At 42.7% G+C, this 21,045-nt stretch overlaps 1 protein-coding gene across 1 annotated transcript; it reads left to right on the top strand.

Moving 5' to 3' along the window:
- The first annotated feature begins 778 nt into the window (after positions 1-778).
- MAP10 (microtubule associated protein 10) lies at positions 779-3,375 on the top strand. The gene has a single exon (XM_009681138.2). It carries the CDS (start codon positions 782-784, stop codon positions 3,152-3,154), a length of 2,373 nt encoding a protein of 790 aa, XP_009679433.2. The 5' UTR covers positions 779-781; the 3' UTR covers positions 3,155-3,375.
- Positions 3,376-21,045: the final 17,670 nt, after the last annotated feature.

The raw sequence follows: 21,045 nt of genomic DNA, 5'->3' as shown, positions 1-21,045 counted from the left end.
GAAGGAAAGGGGGAAAAAAAAGGAACGAATAAAAAGAAGAAAGAGGGGGAGGAGTAGTCTCTTTTTTTTGCCATTCCCTACTTCCCTGCGGGGAAATGGTGATCGCGTACCATAATTTTAACTGAAAATCATGGGTTCAGGATGTGTTATTTTACAGTAATCCTCTTAAACGGAACAATGTAATTTTCTAGAGCGTTTCCCCAGCTCAGCAGACGTTTTGTTCTGTCGATGGCAAGCGGACTCCGATTTTAGGGCAGGGTGACAGGCGAGGGCCGGGCGCCGCCCTTCACCCCCGCCTGATTCGACGCCACCGTTATCAGCCGCGACTCCCCATTTACACACAAGGCACAAGGGAAAAGTTTAGGGACGTATAAACGCGTGCGTGGTTTCTAAACGCCCCTGCGGGGTGGCGAGAGCCGCCGCCTCGCCGCTGCCTGGCGCCTGCCTCTCCCCGCAGCCGTGGGCCAGGCCACGACATGCCGCGACATGGCGGCAGCGAAGGAGGCGCGCGGGGCGCAGGGGCCGGTGGCCGTGGCGGCATCCGTGGGGAGCCCCGGCCGGGGCGGGGCGGGGCTGCTCCCACCCCACCCCGGGCAGGACACGGACTACAACTCCCAGAGTGCTCTGCGACGACGCGTTGCTGGGGCAACGAGCAAGCCGGCTCCCGCGGGAAGCCGCAACCCCCTCCCCGCCTCAGCAGCCTCTCGCGAGAGGACCGCCGGCCGAGGCGCGTGGCCCCTCCACCTCTCGCGAGACTGGCCGCCCGGCTGCCCGCGCCGCCATGGCGGCGGCGGCGGGCGAGGAGGGGCTCTTCTCGCTGGAGCTGCTGGTGGAGGCGGTGCGGGTGGAGGCGCCGGGCCCCGCGCTGCGCCCGGCCGTCGCGCTGCGCCTCCTGGACTTCCCCCCGCTGCTGGTGCACCCGCCCGCGGCCCAGCCGCCGCTCCAGCCGGGGCGGCCCTTCCCCTTCGGCCGCGGCAAGCGCTGCCTCTTCCGCCGGCGCCGGGGCTCGCTGTGCGCCGCGCTGCGCCGCCGCCCGCTGCGCGCCCTGCTCCTGGCGCTGCCCGCCGCCCCGGGCCCCCCCCGCCTCCTCGGCGCCTGCGGCGTCTGCCTGGCCCCCGCCGCCGCCGCCGAGCCCTCCTCCTCCTCCTGGGGCCGCCGCGGCCGCTTCGCGCTGCGGGACGCCGCCGGCCGCCCCGTCGGCGAGCTGGCCCTGGGCTACCGCCTCAGCAGCCTGGGGGAGCCGGGGCCGGGCCCGCCCCGTGCCGCCGCCGCCGCCGCCTCCCCCGGGCCGAGCGCCGAGGAGGAGGAGGGCGAGGAGCTGGAGGGCAACGTCTTCCGCCCCCCCGTGCTCTACTACAGCCGCGGGGCCGCCGAGCCTCGCCCGACGCCGCCGCCGCCGGTGGGGCCGCAGCAGCGCGGCGAGGCCCGGAGCCCCCCGCGGCCCGGTGCCGGTGCCGGCCGCTCGCCGCCGCGCCCCGCCAGCCCCGGGCGGCTGCGCGACGCCGTGGGGCAGCTGCCGCTGCTCAGCGCCCTGCTGGCCGAGCTGTCCGTGCTCGCCCAGCCCGGCGTCGCCCCCCTCGCCGCCGTCCACCCCCGCCTGGCCTGGCTGTACCGGGCGCCGGGGGAAGGCGGCGCGGCCTCGTCGCCCCCCAGTCCCGGCCGCCCCCCGCGGCCTGGGCACAGGGGGGCGGCCGGGCCCGGTGCGGCAGCCAGCCCTCGGTTCAAGCGGAGCCGGCAGGAGCCGGCCTCGGCGAGGTCGTGTCGAGCTGGGAGAGGAGCTGAGAAAGCTGCGCCCTTGGGAGAGACGGGCTCTGAAAGGAACCACAAAACTACGGCAAATGCAGCGCCCAGGAGGCAGCTGTTGTACGGGCTGACAAACACCGTGAGGCTACGGCTGCAGCAGACCAACCCTGGCATGCTGATAGTTCATGAAAGGAGGGAGCGGTATAGAAAAAAGCAAGTGGAGGTGCTGAAGGAGAAGAGAAGCCCTTTATCAAAGAAAAAGCGGCTCAAAGATGCTGGAGAACAGCACCTGGTTTCTTACAGGCACTGTAGCAGAGGAGATGGTTTAAAGCAGAATAACCAGTTTGATGAAACTGTTGAGACTTCATTACAAAGCAATGTTCTCAAAGAATACTCTTCCACTACAGGAAACGTGTCCCCTGACCTGCAGGAACGGTCTGTTCACAGTCGGTTGAGGAATTACAAAACTGCGCATGAGGAACATCCATGTGAAGTAACTACAGCCCCCTTAGGGCTGGAGGAAGCAGCACTAAAATCTGCTCGCACAGAAAAGGATGTGAAAGGCCAACTCCTGGCACCTTCCAGATCAGATGCTGATGCAAAGGAAAGTAATGATCGTGAAGCAATATGCTTGATCCATCACAAAACCACAGAAACTGATAACACTTCCATTGTAAGTGATCATAAATCCAAACCAAGCCCTAGCAGGAGTGTTGAAAGCAACTCCAAATTCATATACTCAGATGACTTTGTTGCTAGCCCTGAGAACACAGTTTATTCAGAAGATATCAGCAGCATTGACTATACAGGCAGAGGCTCAGAAACTTTTGACAGCAGTCCTGAACCTCCGTGGCTCGAAAGCCCAAAGCAAGCGTGTTCACATTCAGAGTCGGAGTCCAGCAGGTCCAGAATTTCAAAGAGAAGTCAAAGAGCTGAAAGTACTTCAGCTCTTCTGCCGGTTCCTTCAGCTTCATCTCCAGTCCGCTCTCTCAAGAGAAACTATGACGTGAAAACCAGCGAGAGAACTAGTGGTGAAGCTGTTGATTTACTCAGCAATGATACCTCGTTTCAAGCGAGGTTATTACAAGAAGAGCAGGTAGCCCACCAGATCAGTGAGGAAGAGAACAGAGCTGATCAACATGTTAAACAAGCATCTACACTGAGAAGCAAAGAAGTTAGCTCTGATACTGATCTGAACATAGGAAAGGGGCAGACTTGTATAGAAAAAAGCCAATCGCTAACTCAGGCTAGCTCATATTTGCCATCTAACATTTCTGATCTTGAACTTAGTGCCCTGGAAAACAGTATGTCAGACAAAGATGATGATTTTTTGGAAACACTGAGCATTCCTAACCAATATAAAGACATCAGTGAACTTGTAATAAGCAAGCTTCCTGGGTATACAATGTAATTACAAGTTTTCCCTGTCTTGATTAAAGTATGATATTTATATTTTTATACGGACTGTTACATTTAGCTACAATTTATACATGTTAATTTGAGAATGTATCATTCACATTTAATACATCGGTGAATTTGTTAATGAGTTTTTAAAATAAACTACATTGAATAGCTATTAAAAATGGCTCTAAGTGGTACCTATAGCATGATTTCAGTGTTAGTATCCTCATTCAAAAGTAGTCTAAACAGCACAGGAAAAATAACATTTTCAAAAGCAGAATTTAAAACAGAAGCCGCAAATACGGTACCTGCAAAACTTGTCTAAGGCAGAAATAACAACATATTACAGAAACAGCCAAGTACAAATACATTCCTAATGAAAAATTAAGTTTTTATCCCTCGTGTAAATAGTTCCACACTTCATTTGCATTACAAGTGTATGTACTTAATACATACAGTCCCTGCCAGTAACAGCACAGATTTCTTTCAGCTAATCTGTATGTGTTTGACTGTTCTATTACTAAACATAATGGTTTCAGAGCTGAATTTTTTTTTAGGTTAAAGTTTCTCATTTAGGTCAGACTTTCACAATTTATTACAAAATAGTTATGACCGTAAATCTATATAATCTGGGAGAGTTTTGAGAGGTTGATGGAAGTTACTTGACCTTGAAGAGTAAGGGTGTGCAGAGAGTAGGACAGAGACCACAGTAAATTTTCAACGCCTCACAACTCCCTGATTGCATTCTCTGACACTGGAGAAGTGGGGAGGCGGGTCACGACCCACAGTCAAGAAGCTCCACACAGACGTGACGTGCACGTCACATCTTGATTTAGAGATTCAAGTTAATGAAGAATTTGCCACATCTCCTTTTCTTGTTCTGGTTGAACTACCATCTGATGTTCACTTTTTATTTCTGGTTCACTTTTTATGACTTCCATTTTGATCACTGAACTTACAACTTTTCTTCTGTTTAACCACTGAGGTTTTTTAGAGTCTGTTTCAGAGATGTTCTTCAATTTGAATCTGAAGGGATTGCTCCGTTGTCTCTTTTCTCAGCTGTGTTTTCGCCAACTTCACTTTCCTGATTATCTTATTTAAAATGTTTGTCTTCAACATTGTTAAACAATATGCTTACCATCTCATTTTCTTTTTGTCCTTGACTTTTTCATTTCTCACTGGGTCCCTCCATCCTTCATGTACTCTTTGCAAGAATCTGTTTTTACACTTTTACAGACTGGCCATTTTTTTTCCCATCCTACTGTATGTTTATTTTGTACGAATGACAGTACCTTTCCTATTTAAAGTATTAACATGATCTGTTAGGATTATTCAAATATCTGCTGCTGACTTCTGAAGAGGACACTACCAGTATTGTTAATTTAAAGGAGGTAAGCAGCTAAAAATACCTGTACATCAAAGGAATCTCTGGGTAGAGCAGTTCTAAAATGTTACTTAGGTTGCATCCGTTTCATCAGCTCCCAGTCCCAGACGAAAAGATTTCTTTCTTTTTTCTCCTTATGCCATGATCCTCTTTAGCACACTTGGATTCACAGTCATTTATATATATTGCTGTAATTCCAATTTTATTGATGGGAAAAGTTCTGTGCACTTCTTATGGGTAAAGCTGTCTTTGAAATACAATGCTGCAGGAGTTGGCCCAACCATCTTTATGAGGTGGCTGTTTAATGTTTACAAAATATGATTTAAAATCAACTTTTCTTAAGTAATGATGATCTTCAAATCCTAGACTCTTAGTGTTAGTAACTCACTTAATCATCCCACAGTGGGTTGAAACTCGAGACAAATTCCTATTTTTTCTTCCCTCCCCTTTCCCATCTTCACTTTTCAAATTCGAGCAGTAAATATGATAGGGACGGTATTTGTTTTGTTTAAATAGTGAAACTGAACAATCTTCTCATCTAATTTTATTTGGGATAACATCTATGATGTTTATTGCTTAATAGCATTTATAATTTTTATCTGGAAAATGATGAAAGTAAAAGAAAATGTAATCCAGCAAGACAAGAGGAGATATTACATGAAAACAGAATGTCAGCTTCATGCTTACATGTTTTAGTCTGGTTTTGTCTTTTTAAACATAGACTCCAGGTAGTTATGTTGCATGGAGAGGTTAACAGCTAGTTTCTACCCTCTGGGATAATAATATTTTCAGATATCATCATCTGTGTTGTTTTGAGAATAAACAAAGTTTTATTTAATGTTCATACAAGAACTATCAGTCAATAAAAATAGGAAAGAACTTACAGTCACTGGTTTATCACTGAAGGCTCATAAACCAGTGTATTCGCAAGCAGCACCTGCTAATGTCAAGACGACTCCCTATCTCAACCCAGCAGAGCAAAATAGATATTAATATTGGTATAAAACATGAAAAAAATGCCAGCAACAAATTCCATTCTACATTTAACTACATTATATTAGCTAGGCATTTTTATTACGATAACTTGCACCATGTACTCCTGTGATCAAATGGTTAACATCAGAGGTTTAATAAGAGGTTTCTTTACCTTAATGGAAGCATTCAACCAATTTACATCAATACATCATTTCTACACTGTAAGGGCTAAATTGCATGGATTATGTTTGTGCAGCTGATGCTGGGAGAGGCAAACAACAGTAGCATGTCTCCCTCATTTCATGTGCATCCCAAAAGCGGCCTAGATAAGTAGTTTCTGACCTCAGATTATAGGGCTGTTTTTCAGATGCCTCATAGGCACCCCAAGAAGCAGGCCCGTAGTTCTCCTCTCCTTGCTGTACTCAGCAGTAGAGCTGGGGTGTCAGAATTAGGTAGCAGGAGTAAAAAGAAGCGTCCATACTCTCTCTGGTAGTTCTGCACTACTTTTCTGCCCTAAAAGGCCTTATATAGTGCTCAGATAAAGTCAGTGCATTTGAAACCTGCTTTCCTAGAAACATCTCACCTAAAATTACTCCCTAAAGACTGCTTCATAGGACTAGAAAAAGAGAAGATACGAGAAGAATCAAATCCTGTGCTCCCACCATACACCAGAACCTTCATTTGAAAGGTCAGCTTTCTGAGTAAGCACAGCTAATTTTTCTGTGTGCATTCAATGCCTTGTTCTCTGTCAGAGTTGCGGGGAAGATTATTAATTAGTAGTACTCATTACAGTGTGGGCCCTGTCCACTGGGAGAGTGGCGTAAAAACAAACTGGTTTCTAACTGGCTCCCAGCTATCTGCTCATAAGAGCTTGTGATTGTCACCACCTGTTTGGATTCATACCAGTAAACTGAAGGTTGAGCAATCCCTGTAAACACACGATCCCTGTTATAGATTTGTTACGTGCCTGAGAGAGCAAATAACTAGTCACCATGTAAAGCATAACATAAAAAAATTTTTACTAAAAACCACCTATTTCCTAGCTTCCAGTAGCCTTCAGAGATTTCACATACAGTCATATTTTGACTGAATATGCTGTAGCTTTCATTTCAATCTCATTGCTCCACACCTTTAAGTAATGAACTATAGCCACTTCAGACTCGAGTTTTACGTTGTTCTTAGTTACGCTTTACTACAGTGAAATTAAAATGTGAGATGTAATTTCCTGAACTTATTATAGCTCATCTGTAAACTAAACCATCTGGCTTCTTACTTTTAACTTGCTACTCTAACATCTGATCTGTTCCCAAATGTCCTCCAAAATTTAGAACCTTAATACAATAGAGTCTGCTATGACTGTATTTTAAACAAATATTTCAGCACGCTATTTATTCAAATAAATTTATAGAGATAGTAATATATAACTGATGGTGAGGTGAGAAAAGGAGAATAACAAATGCTGACGGTTTGGGTCATTTACTTACTCTTCTCCTGTACAGTTTTTCTGCTGTTATGTAGCTCTGATCAATCTTATTACTCATTCCACTATTCTTGTGTCATTGGTGGCTAAGAACATTTTCCGAGAAGTCCTAGCCTGGCAACAGTTTCCTGCATTTTAAGTTTTTCTTCATCAGCTCTCAGCACTCTGGTTAGATGATCCCATTTCTTTTCTGTTTGTGATTTTTCTGACCACGATTCCTAACACTCATTTTACAATTTGTAATTCCTTCATCATTTTGGAAGTCCTTTTCCTCGATTTTCTAAAATCACTTCTAGCCTTGGCAACTCTGAAGTTAAATTTTCGGGCTGAGTTATGAATTTTTTGTCACTTCAATTTTTCTAGGTCCTAGTATTTTATGATGTCTGGTTTTCTAACTATTCGGTTTCTCTTTGCCTATGCACTACTCAGAGTTAAATGCTAGCCATTATTTGGAAATCCTTGGGACTTTGCTTTCCTTGTCCTCAGCATTTGTCACCAGCAGCTGCTTTACTGCTTGTTCAGCTCTGATTCTCTAGAAATAAGTCAAATCATTAAATCTTACAATCACATCCTTAAATGGTTTTGTTGACTTTTACATGCAGGATCTTCACCAGCTCCTGTGAAACGTAACACTGCCCATTCAGAGCTGCAGAAGGACCATTCAGAAGCCCAGTGTTCACTGGGCTGTGTTTATGGGACATCAGGTTTCTCTCCCTCTCCCACACTGTCCTGCCTTCTCTAAAGTTTTCCATTTGCAAAATAACCTTATTTTAGGCGACTGAGGCCATCCCTGTGAGAACATATGCTGGCTTTACTGTAATACGCCTTTTAGAGCTAATGGCAATCACATCTGCTATAGATGATGTTAGCAACCAGCTAGCTACTGGCACTTTCCCTCCTCCCTTTTAGTCAGTGTAGTATTTGATTTCAATTTCAGTTTTGTTTCCAAGAATGCACATTCAAGTACTTCTCTCATTTTAAATTCCTTGTATAAATGTGTATCTGTTTTTGTTTTGTTTTTTAGTTACCCAGCTGAACTTCCCTGCCTTTTGCTTTTTCGGTGCTGACATTCATCTACATTAAACCGGTTTTGTTTTGATTTTTATTATCTCAGTTAATCTCTGGAATTCTTATCTGAATTTTATATTACAATTGTAATAGAACCTCCTCCCCACCGCCAGCTTTACAAAATTGCTTGCATCTTCCCAGAAGATCAATCTGTGCTTGCTGTTGGGTTGTAGAGGATGGATTTGAATGTCTCATGCTGTAGAAAACAGTATTAATCTTCAGTTCTACAGAGACCTCTGCAAGTGATTCACTTCTGAATTGTTTAAAAAAAAAAAAAAAACCAGCCTCATAGAGGAAATGTTTAACTAACATCTGAGATACACATTACTCCTAACTAAAATAGCATTTAAAGATTGATTCAGTGACAGTTAATCAGAAAAAAAAGTTAATAAAAAAAGAAACTTTAGATATCTATTATAACAGCTCTAGTATATGAAAAAAGAAATATATATATATATATATATATATATATATTCATTCTAAGTGTAGGCACATTTCAAACATTTTGGGTAGTGGCCAAGCAGATTACCTTCATGTATTGCAGTATCTGGGCTAAATTAGGAAAGAATTTGATCCTCTACCTATCCAAGAGAAGGTAGCAGGTTTTCAAAAGCAAGTGAAGGTATTTACATAGTCAAATTCCCCAGAAATTCCATGGGAATTAGTCACCTTAAAAAGTCAAAGAATAGAAACCCGTGCAGAGGGCTCTAACAGCATTATCTCTTGGAATGCAGAAATGTTTTTGAAAGAAGATAGCTCATGCTTCAACAAATATTTTCAGAGCCATTTGGAAAGTTCAGTGGTATCATGATTGAAAGAAACTCCCTTGGTGTCAAGGAAATTCCAGGGTTTTTTTTCTCCTCTTGCATTTAATTGTTGGCAGATTCTATATTTTTCCTGTCCCTTAGGCTTATGTATTCAGAGTAACATTTGACTTTCCCCCAAGTTTCAATGCCACCACTTAATCTTGCCTGTTATTCCTCACAATATCTCCAGAACCCTGTTTCAGTGACCACCCCCCCAAATCCTTATTCATGTGACCTTCACGCCTTAATTGTTACAGCTTCTCCACATCATTTTTTTTCCACACTGTCTAGAACTAAGCTTGTCCATGCCTTTGTTCAAAAAGTCTCCAAGCACTTCTCAAACATCTTCACTGACTTGTTCTCATCTTGGATATCAAACTCAAGCTCTGCACAGTGTCTGCAGGGCCCTGCATGATTTAGCCCTTCCTACTTCCCTATGCTTTTGCTTCCTACTCTGTGTCCATTTCTACATAGCCTTATTTTTCTTCCATTCTCCAAAAATACTGCCTTTTTTTTCTTTTTTTTAAATCTGGAAACTACTGTACATCTGTGTTTCTTTTCTTCATCTCCATCCTGCTATTTTCGCCTGCAGGTAGCTGTATTCCTTAGATTTCTCATCTCCAGAAACATAGCCAGCCATAGAATTTAAGACCAACAAAAACCATCAGATCATGGTGTGACCTTTTCTGCACTGCAGTCCACAACATTTCATCCACTTACTGCTGTGTCAACATCGGGATACAACTATACTAATGCCAATCACACTTTAATGGCATGCACAGCCAAAGAAACTCTTCAGGAAACGTGTCAAACCTTGCTAAACTCAAACAGAATATAAAGAAGCTCTTGTGTACTGCCTGTGGATGCAGTTTTGATTCTTTCTTGTATATAACTCCAATAAGATGCAGCAATAAAAATCAATGTTTGTAAGGAAATCTTGTTTCTCATTCATAGCTATCATTCATAGCTGTTGCTGTCCTCTTCTGAAATAGTTATAGCCTCTTGATTGTTGCATCTCTTGCATCTTCTAGTGCTCCCATAATCCTATTTTACAGCACTCCATGCATTGTCCATTTTTATTTGTAAGCTGAAATAGTTGCATAAGGCTTCCTCAAAATGAGCATCTAACCAATTGTTCGGGATCCTTCAGCACAAATGTAAGTCCTCAGAAAACAAGGTACTTCAGTACATTTCCTATGTACTCATTTTTAATAATGAAACATTGGAGCAGATTCACCATTACCAAAACCTTTTATCAACAGGAGATTTGGTCCATTTTCTTTAATAAGAGCAGCAGATTTGCCAACCCACTATTTCCATGCTATTCATCACTGTTATAACACCACTTTTTAATTGCATCCTTGTTCCAAGTTTTTAGCTGTTGATTGAGTTCTATCAAATTACAGATGTGCTCTGCGAATGTCAAGGGCTGCTCTGAGGAAAGCAGTAATAGCAACCAAGTACTAGCTGAAATTTGCTTTCCTTTTTTTCCCCTCCCCAAAACCTTACAGCAGTACAGGAGTCGGACATAAAATATTATCCCTAGACTACTGCTGGCATCACCTTTGTATGTCCATAACAATGAGTCATGGGCCATCCTTGAGAAGTTTGGTGTAAATCTGGAGGCTAAGTTCCAGATGTTCCTCCGGAACTTTTTTTAAGTTATAAAATGGAACTGAAATTTTGTTTCTCCTGCCCTCCATGAGATTCTAACGAACCAAAGGAAAGACAAAAAACTGATTTTCTAGAAAGTGCCCTTGTTTCCTCAAATAGACACACAAAATCTATGCATAGGAAAGGTATTCAAGGAATGTTTACAGAAACCATTTCAGAAATGTTTTAAAGCACTTTCCCGTTCCACTTACGCCCCAAATAACACGAGAACAGCTTCCTTCACTGTATTTATTACTTCTACTTCTGATCTCAATAGGAAGAACTGTGAAGACATGCCTTTTATTTTGGTTTGAGTTTAACAATAGTTTAGATCCCAGCAGTCCTGCTTTCACTGGAGCCATCTCATTCAGGCCTGCCCACAGGTCAACAACCGGAGCAAATATCAAAGTTATGGATCAGCTGTACAGGATAAAGCAAAATAAAACTATATTGATGCAAGTTTGTTCCCTGCACTCCAGGTCAAAGAAAGAATGTCTTTTTTTCTGGGTTGGCCCTGCAGGCCTTGCATTTTGACCTGCAGGACATTAAAATTAAGAACTACAGGGATAGGAAGGAAAGAGTAAGTTTCAGGGAAGAGACCTCTTGGAGAGACCCTAGTTTCATCTGCTTCTTTCCTAGCTAACTTAAGTAACTCATCTGGTCCCTCAGTTGCCTCGCTGTTTGTACAAGGAGAGTTATCTTTTAAGAAAATTCGGAAAATAAACTATTTATGTATCTGAAATGGCACCTTAGGTTGGATCCTTAAAATGAGTAATAGCCCATCCCTGCACAAAGCACCACAACTTGCTGGTGTCTTCCCTTCCCCCCCCCCCCCCCCCTTTTTCCCCACTTTGGGAGCTGTTCTGGACAAAGAGTTAAATACAAGCAGTACACATAGAAACAGATGCACCACCAGATGCACCACCAAACACCCTTTGCCTCCCCAGTTCCAGACAACTGGGTAAAGCAAAAACACTGAAAGGAGCAGAGAAGAAAATCCTGGCACTTAAAGTTTAGAAATTGCTGTGAAGTCACCAGCAGAGACAGGGATGACTTGTTCTCTCTCTCATCATCATCTTCCCGACAGCTGCTGGGGAACATCAACAAAACTTTTAAGTGCATCTGGAGGAGTGGTGCAAAAATTCCCCTTGATGCAAATGAATTGCTCAAATGCAGCTAGGTAACCACCCAGCCCCAAACCTATAAGTGGTCTGAAAATCCCTGAGGCACCATATCATTTATTTTTACACTCTGTTTTCAAAAGCTGTCTTTGCCTTTGTGAGTGACCTCAGTTCCTATGTCTCAGGAGGCAGCTGGATCTGACGCTCAGTACCATGCTTGTTACTCCTGAAGACTCCTAAATGGCTGTGTCCATTTCTGCTTGAAAGCTCCTTCTCACAGCAGCCCAGATCCCCATTCTTACAGGAACCCTCTGCAACAATTTTACCTCCTAATGCTTTATCATCCCACACAAAGTCAGTTACAGGAAAACAAGCAACAAGGCCAAAGTATCACTCCATCATGTGCATGACCAAAAGGGGAAAGATCTCCATGGACCCAGCCAGGTACGGAAACAAGGTCCGACCCCTACCTGTAGCTTTAATGGACTTCCACGATCATCCTCCTTTTGCCGAGCATGGCCAGGGATAGGTCTGCCGGCCTGCAAGGGGCCAGCTCATCACATGCGCTTTTTCTAAGCGCAGTGTGCTGAATGTATTCCCCAGCAATTGAAGATCCTGAGCAAGAGTTTGGAAAGTGTGCAGCACCTCTGTGTCCTAAAATACATCCTCACAATACACATCCCTCTGTTGCCTTTCATAAGCCCAAGATGCTAAGCAAATTTTCTCCATTTGTTTGTCCTGTGAACATCACCTTTAACCTCCCACTTTGAGTATTCCACCCTGAGTTCTGGAAGACAGTCATCTCAAGGTCGTTGTTACTTATGCTGCACATACTGATACGCTGAGACAGTGTGGTTCTGAATCACCTCCCAGATTATAAAAGCTCTGATCCAATTTCATAAATTCAGTTTTTGGATAGGAAACCACTAGATTATTGTGATCAAAAAGTTGTTAGGGTCTTGCTGATAATTTAGATGGGGGAAAAAAAATTTTTTTTTAAAAGAATTTCCTGTGCAAGTTTATTACTTTACACTGTTAAGTAAGTACTGAAACAATTCTTTTTCCATTATTTAACAATAAGATACGTATGGTAAAAATTTGCAAAGTACACATAGCAACTGGTAACACTAGCACAGTATCTGCTGTAAACCAGCACAGAATATGTGGATGTAACAATTAAGAACCATCTGCTGACCGGCCACTTGCTGGTACAGAAATGAAATTTCAATTAAGGTTTATTATCAGTGTATATGGCAGCTCCCATTTGAAACCCCAGAGCCAGTAAACTGTCCGAACAAAGAGAAGGATGTCACTCAGTTAATGGGTTGGATCACGCTGCTTGGTTACATACTTTGTACGCAATGTGCTCCCTTCCCGTGTTCTTGGGCACAAAGTGCTTATGCAGTTGGATTTTTAAGAAGAATGGGCCATATGGCAGGTAAATTGGAAATCACACTGCAATTTACTGAGAATAGGGCAATACAATAGATGAGTCAATCCCTTCCCAGGTTTGACAAGCCAGAATTGCATTCTTGTGCAAGACAAAAAGTAAAAAAAACAAACTGAAAAAACATTTTCTAACAATTAAGCTCTGCCAGCTAACACTGCAACTGTGTTTGGGTTCACTTGGAGCTGTAAAACAAAACCTGGAAATTCTTCTTCTCTCCCACCCTAATAGTTCACATTAGTATCAGACAGTAATTCAGAGGATGGTCTTCAGGATGTTGGAAGAAACCCAGCCTATCAGAAAGTTTCAAAAGAGAGAGATTATTAATGGGGTAGCAATGACAGACTCAGTCTTTCAGCTATGAAATATGTTCCAGTATTAGATGAATAAGTCCTACATTTCCTGTTCCCTCTCAGCAATCAATAACTATTATTACTATGATTTTTTCTTTAATTTTTAGTATACAACACTAAGGGTCTGTCAAAAAAATATCAGTTACCTCATCCAAAAATGTTTCATCTTTTCTACATTACAGTTCAATTAAACTTTAGTTCCATTAGAGAAATAGAGTCTGCAGTTACTGATCCATGAAAGTTATTACAGATCTCAATTTTGCAGTCATGAAATGAATCTGCAATACAATCACAGCACCTGGAGAAGATCTGTTCTGCTTCAGCCAGTCAACAGTTCTCTAAACCGGAATCAGAAATTACAAATAAGAAAGTTAAATCCAGACTGTGACCCACTGTGCTCTGAGCTCATTCAAGAACAACTCCACAAACCCACACCAGTGAAAAGAGTCAATCTCAGTCTCTGGAGAACTCCTCAAATGGGATCAGTGCATATTTGCAAATGCACAGATACAGTTGACTTTGCAACGCTAAACATTAACCTTAAGAATCAGTCGGCCTAAGGAGCAGAGTAGAGGAATTCTGTCCATTCATTTTTAACTTTCGCTATATTCACCTTTAACAGATGTGACTCTGCAGACAAATCACTACCATCCTCCACGCAACCAAACCATGATAGCCTTTAGATTAAGTTTCATTGCACAAGTATAATATTGGTTTTTATTTATATTTATGCTTTTTTGGCATCATGTATCAAGGTAAGTATTTTTCCCTCCTGAAATGTTTTCTCATAGGCTGTCACAAGACAGCAAGCTTAGTATATGCAGAAACTATTCTGAACATTGCAATATTAGATTGAACCCTAACAGAAGTTGCCTCTCCTCCCTGAAGTCAAGAAAAAACATCAGTGGCATAATCCTATTCTCCGAGTAAGCTCTGCTTGGAAACTGAATGGCCAAAGTGCTCCCAAGGGTGGCAATTAGTATTTTAGCCAGTGAAATCATTCGGGGAGACTCTTGAAGATTTAATGAATTCCCCAGTAGTCATTCCATGACAGGATTGCCAGCATATTAGTAACTGTTACAGATAATGCTGCCAATACGTTATAAGCCCTCGATTAGTCAGTCAGAACTGCCTAAAGTTTTAATGTGATGAATTGTGCATACAGACTCTTCTCAGAGGGCAATGCTCTGCATTAATGCAGTCATAGATGGGCCATTTGGGAGCGTAACAGTACTTAACTCAGTATACTTGGCAGGACGTCACTGGGAAGGCAAGGCATTTCTCACCCAAGCTTCTGCTCTTTGTCTCTTACCTCCCTAATGTTTGTGCCTCTGAACTAGAACATGATTAGATCTACCTGTTCTGGATTAGGGGGGAAAAAAAAAAAAAAAAGCACAGGGAAGAGGTCCAACTGAAAACTCAAGCTCCCTATGTATTCAGCCAGCATTTAGAGATGAATGGACTCAGCTGTGACACACAGAACTACAGAAGATAGCACTTGAAAGAATTAAGGATTTCAGGCTCATTCTTAAAAATCCCCTGTAACAGCAACTCTGCAAATTCCCCAGGCAACATATTCAAGTGTAATTATCATGACTCTTAAAATTAAGTTTTTCACATGCCTAACTTAAGTGTCCTTGATGCTATGTAAGTCTATTATTTTCCATCTTGTCCACTACAGAAAGAGAGAACAAATTATTCCCTTCTTCTTTAAGGCAGCTTTCTATGTCTTAAGACTTACCTTTCCTTTTAGTTTCTTTTCTCTGGACTAAGCAGCCACAGTTCTTGCAGCCTTCCCTCACAGGTCACTGTTTTGTGATCATTCCTACTGGTCTGCAATTAGAGCCCACACCTTCCTTGAAGCACTGTACCCCGAGCTAGACGCGGTCACTCCAGATGAAATTTTCCTAGATCCTCGCAGAAAGAAATAACTACTTCACATGCCTTCCAATCTCTCCCTGCGTATTATCTGCAGGTGTAATACACATCCTCTCTCTTCTATCAGTTAGCTGTTAATGAAAATATTGAATATGCCCTGACTCATTACAGACCCTTACAATTCCTCACTACTACCTATTTCCATGTTGACAGTGAACCACTGAGAACACAAAGCCAACTGCATTAGGAATCTCACATCTGAAGCATGTTCTCCAGCTTGTTGGTAGGCATGTCAGAGCATCCTAATGTCAGGACACATGACATCCACTGATTCTCCCCTATCCAAACAGTCTGTTACACTGTCATAGAAAAAAAAAAATAGATTAGTCTGGTATGACTTGTTCTTGACAAAGCCAGGCTGGCTATTACTCATTTCCTTGTTATCTTCCAAACACTTACAGACTGCTTGTATGACTACTTGTTACAGTATTTTCCTCCTGGATTTCAAAAGGATAACATCAGTCAGACAATATACAGGTAATCAGTAGTAAGGGTATTATGTTCAGAAAAACAAATGATGAGTAAGCAAACACAACGTACCTTGGTGGCTTATGTCTATAAGCAAACAAAAACTAATAGATCAAAGTGGACTTGGGAAAGGAAAAAAAAAATCTGCCAAATGAGGCTAAAGAAATCTTTTATGTCTCTTACTCATCTTCACTCACTATCACCAAAGGAATGAAATTAACATGCCTGTTAAGACGGACTTACCAGAACACAAGGAAACCTAACGATAGCATTAAACCATAGCAGTATAACTAGACTCATTCAAGTCTCAGAACAAGTTTGCCTTAACAAGGTGATTGGACTGTCACAAAACTTCACTAGCAAGACAAACGGCCCAGGATGATCTAACGAGGAGTAGGTATTTACATGAATCAGAACAGAAGTTGCATTTCCACTAAGTGGGCTGGAAATGGTTTATGGTTCAGATTTCTCACCAGCAGTGTTTAGGAAGAAGTTGCTTTTCAGGTATGATTAAGAAGAGGATCACGTCTTCTGTGAAGCATTACGTGTTGGCTCTTGCTGAAGACAGGAGGAGAGCCAGAATCAGAAAGAAATCCAGACACTTACAGTGCTGTACAGCTACTCAGGCTATGCTAAAAATAATAAACTAGGCAGGCCCAGAGCACAGGCCTGTGCCCTGACACACAATTGTCTATACTGTTCAACAGCCTGCACCCAGCATCCCCATGCCATGTATGCAGGCTCAGGTTGGAAGACAGTATGGGCTGCGCCAGCTCCCCGGAAACAGACTATGTGAGACCCTCCCCGTCTTGAAAGCCAATAATTTGACCATATGGAAACAATTGTCACTGGACTGTGGCCAGGAAGTCGAACTTTGGCCTGCTGTATTTACTGTTATTAAGCGCGTAGCCCTGGAGACCATCCTGGACACACAAACCATTTCTCAGAGTGGGGTGAAGCACCCTGTTGGGAATCCATGACAAGCATCAAGCATGTCTCATCCCTCATCATCATCTCAGTCCAATTCTGGGCTCCCCAGTACAAGAGAGACGTGGCACTCCTGGAGAGAGTCCAGTGGAGGGCGACAAAGATGATTAGAGGGCTGGAGCACCTCTCCTATGAGGAAAGACTGCAAGAGCTGGGCCTGTTCAGCCTGGAGAAGAGGAGATTGAGAGGGGATCTCATAAATGTGTACAAGTATCTGAAGGGGGAGTGTCAAGAGGATGAGGCCAGCCTCTTCTCCATGGGGCCCAGCAACAGGACAAGAGGCAACGGGCACAAACTGAACTACAGGAAGTTCCATCTGAACCTGAGGAAAAACTTCTTGACTGGGAGGGTGACAGAGCACTGGCACAGGTTGCCCAGAGAGGTGGTGGAGTCTCCTTCCCTGGAGATATTCAAAACCCGCCTGGACGCGATCCTGGGCAATATGCTCTAGAGGACGCTGCTTGAGCAGGGAGGTTGGACTAGATGATCTCCAGAGGTCCCTTCCAACCTCAACCATTCTGTGACTCTGTGATTCTGTATTTTTGGATTAACCTGGTAAGCAGCTTGCTCTCTGCTCACCACACTGACAGGCTGGACTGGGCGTTTACTGGTTTGTACAGAGAGGGCAGGGAAAAGGGCTCAAATCCCTACCAGTCTTGCTCCTGGATCTTAGTGCATGCCTGAATAGAAGAGCACAGCTTCCTTTTTCCCACCCAAGTACAGCATGTCCCTCCCCATGCCTTGGCAGATCCCATTCTGCACTTCAGGAAAGGTAGGTATAAGACCTCTTTCTCCAAGGGCATAATGTAGAAAGGATATTTTTGCTTCCAGAATGACAGGGCCCCTCCAGACCTCAGCTTTTATGGGAGAACAGAAAGATAGCCTTGGCTGTAGTTGGAAGGGAAGAGATATTGCAGGTCTTCACATAATTGTCAACAAAAAAAAAGGAGGAAATGAAGCTGAAAAGCACTTTCACATCTCCACATCCCACTGGCTCTGATCTTCACCTCCTCTAAAGGACCTGAAACTTCCAGCATTTTTCTTCACTCCACCCAGTACTAATTTCCTTCATCCTTGCCTTAAATTCCTCTCCACTGTTTCCTTCCACTCATATATCCCTTAATCCCATTTTACCTTCCTGCCAACATTTATGCCTTCTCTTTCCAAATTTATTCAAGTGCTTGCTGAATTTTCAGCTGCACTCAGATTATATTTCCCCCAAATAAAAAGCTCCCATAGGTGTAGCATCCATTCCTTCCTTAATTTTCAATATTAGTTGGATTCAAGCCTGTGTTGAATCACACACTTCATGCAAAAGACAGCTTTGCAGAACTTTTGAATTTCCACTTCATCCATTTTAACCATTCCATTAGCACCTTCATACCTAGAAAACCTTTTTTAAAGGAACCTTTTCTTTCAATTTGTTAACTGACAGACTGCCACATATTGAGCACCAGAAGGAGTAAAAGTTGAGTGGCAGACAACGCGATATGAGCCAAAAGCTGATCTGCATGTCTCAGCAAACATTGGTGGAATCCATAAACTCTTTAAGACGACTATCTGGGGTGCTGGGAGAGAATATTGCAGGAACCTTTTGCTTAAATAACCTTAAATTTATACAATAATACCTGGTATTGATAAGAAAAGTAACTAAAGTATAGCAGACATGGACCAAAAATTGCATAAGATAGATCATAAAGGAAAAAGAAACCCAGCTGAAGAATAGCTTTAAAAATTATAAACATTAAGACCAGCAGAATTTGCTATGCCAGAACAAAGCTACAGCATGCTTTGCTTCATTGCAAATGCATGACTCCAGCTTTAGTATGCTTAATAAATCATTCTGAACCTTGTATTCACACTAGATTTTTAGACGGATCTATCATACGGACAGTTTTTTAACTTCTATATTTAGATTTCATTTTGTTCTAATCAACCAAAAAGTATCCATTAAATACATGCTTACACACATAACTATCAAACTAAGAACTGCAGGTTTTATTTTAACATATTAATTACAAAACATTATTAGTCCATTCCTTTTTTTCAAAAGGGAAATGAGAGAGAGAGAGCGAGCCACCCATAAATATTACTTTGCATTTTCGAGAGAGAGAGAGAGAGCGAGCCACCCATAAATATTACTTTGCATTTTCGAGAGAGAGAGAGAGAGAGAGAGCGAGCCACCCATAAATATTACTTTGCATTTTCGAGAGAGAGAGAGAGAGAGAGAGCGAGCCACCCATAAATATTACTTTGCATTTCCGAGAGAGAGAGAGAGAGAGAGAGCGAGCCACCCATAAATATTACTTTGCATTTTCGAGAGAGAGAGAGAGAGAGAGAGCGAGCCACCCATAAATATTACTTTGCATTTCCGAGAGAGAGAGAGAGAGAGAGAGCCACCCATAAATATTACTTTGCATTTCCGAGAGAGAGAGAGAGAGAGAGAGAGCCACCCATAAATATTACTTTGCATTTCCGAGAGAGAGAGAGAGAGAGAGAGCCACCCATAAATATTACTTTGCATTTCCGAGAGAGAGAGAGAGAGAGAGAGCCACCCATAAATATTACTTTGCATTTTCGAGAGAGAGAGAGAGAGAGAGAGAGAGAGAGAGAGAGAGAGAGAGAGAGAGAGACCCATAAATATTACTTTGCATTTTCTAGTTCAGTTTGACTTCAGTGTTCTTTAGATATGATGCAATGATGCAAGAATGTAGTAGAGTTTTTCTTAATACTTTTCCTATGGAAAGCGATTCAACAGTTCCTGGGGCAGTGCAGAATGTTTGTGTGTTATGCGTTTCTTTGCATGATCTATGATAAGAAATTAACTTTTGACTTTAAATTTGGTTTCTGTTCTCAGAAGGACAAAATACAAAGAGCCAAATCAGAAGTCAGCTTGCTCAGGTGGTTTGGGATTTCAATAACAATTGCTTTAAGCATGGATATGGAGCTTTTAATACTGCATTCGTTAAATTATTCAGGCTTGAATCTATTATCAGAAAAAGTGAATATGTAACTTGTAAACAAAAGAGTAAAATTCCATTACTAAGATTTCCCAAGAGCTTGGGCTTGAGACTTCTTGGTTACAGTAGGAGCTTTGCCTCCTGTGTTACTCTCCCCTAGGCAAGAGAGATGATTTGTGTGCTTTCACAGTGTGCAAATATATTCACTTCATGTTGAATTTTAACTGGACCTATCAGGGTTATCAACAGAAGCAACTCTGAATACCAGGTGCAAATCCTTATACAAGGCAAGCAAGGAGGGAGGTGCAAAGAACTCAACACAATTTGTCATCTTACCAACTACTGCCTTTAGCAGTTGTTGTCATCAGCACCTACTTGTCTATGAGCTCCAGAAGCCAAACTCAGGATTCCTATGAACTGCTGTTTGTAGTTTTGAAATAAACATATTTCTCTCTGCACAATTTTTCAACAGCTGGAACAATCTCCTACCCAAATTTTTCAGGTTCTATTTTGCTTTCCATATTAGATTTATTCTTTAAGTCAACTATTGTTAGATTAAGGCTATAATTTTCCTTGGCTGTGTCATATTTAAAGGTGTTAGACCTCAGAGCAAAAGAAAATTCAAGAGTAAAAAGCTGTAAATTATGAAACAGATCACCCTTCAGCAGAGGGCAAACTGGAGAATTTATCACAGAGCCAGAGTACAATGAAGCGCTGTCGTTCAAAGATAAGCTGAAAAGACCTTTCCTCTGGGAACTAACCACTTAGTTAAATAATGATATGCCAGGTTTTAAAAGCTGTTTATCTAGGACTTTACAGAGGGCCGGTACTGGGTCTAACTATAGAGCCAATATAAAAAAAAAAAAAAGGGTGGGGGGAGGTACAGTAACTCTTCCTCACTATACTCTCAGCCTTTGTTAGTGCATGCCCCCAATGACAAATCCTTTAAAAACATGTTGCTGATCCCTGCAGTGCCGAAGTAATTGTTTCGGCCAGCTGCATCCCAGATACCTTTGCTCGATCCTTTTATCTCTGTGGGAAGGCACACATGGGACCTTCTCTCTGATACTTCTGACTTCCATTTTTTTCCAAGGATCTGTGGTGAAAACAGCCTTTCTTCTAGGAGGAGAGATGGAGAAAGTAAAGGTGCACAACACATGCCTTAGTCCCAATTTTAAAAAAGAAACGAAGTCAGGCTAACTAGGTTTGTAACACAGGAGATGCGTTAGTGCATCTTGATGGTCAACAGACCTCAGATCAA

This window comes from Struthio camelus, chromosome 3, assembly GCF_040807025.1.
Source record: "Struthio camelus isolate bStrCam1 chromosome 3, bStrCam1.hap1, whole genome shotgun sequence".
Taxonomy (NCBI): Eukaryota; Metazoa; Chordata; class Aves; order Struthioniformes; family Struthionidae; genus Struthio; species Struthio camelus.
The sequence above is the reverse complement of the archived record's forward strand: the minus strand, read 5'-3'. Positions and strand labels throughout refer to the sequence as shown.

Excerpts from the sequence above, each read along its gene's own strand:
- MAP10 (XM_009681138.2), top strand. The coding sequence starts at position 782 with ATGGCGGCGGCGGCGGGCGAGGAGGGGCTCTTCTCGCTGGAGCTGCTG.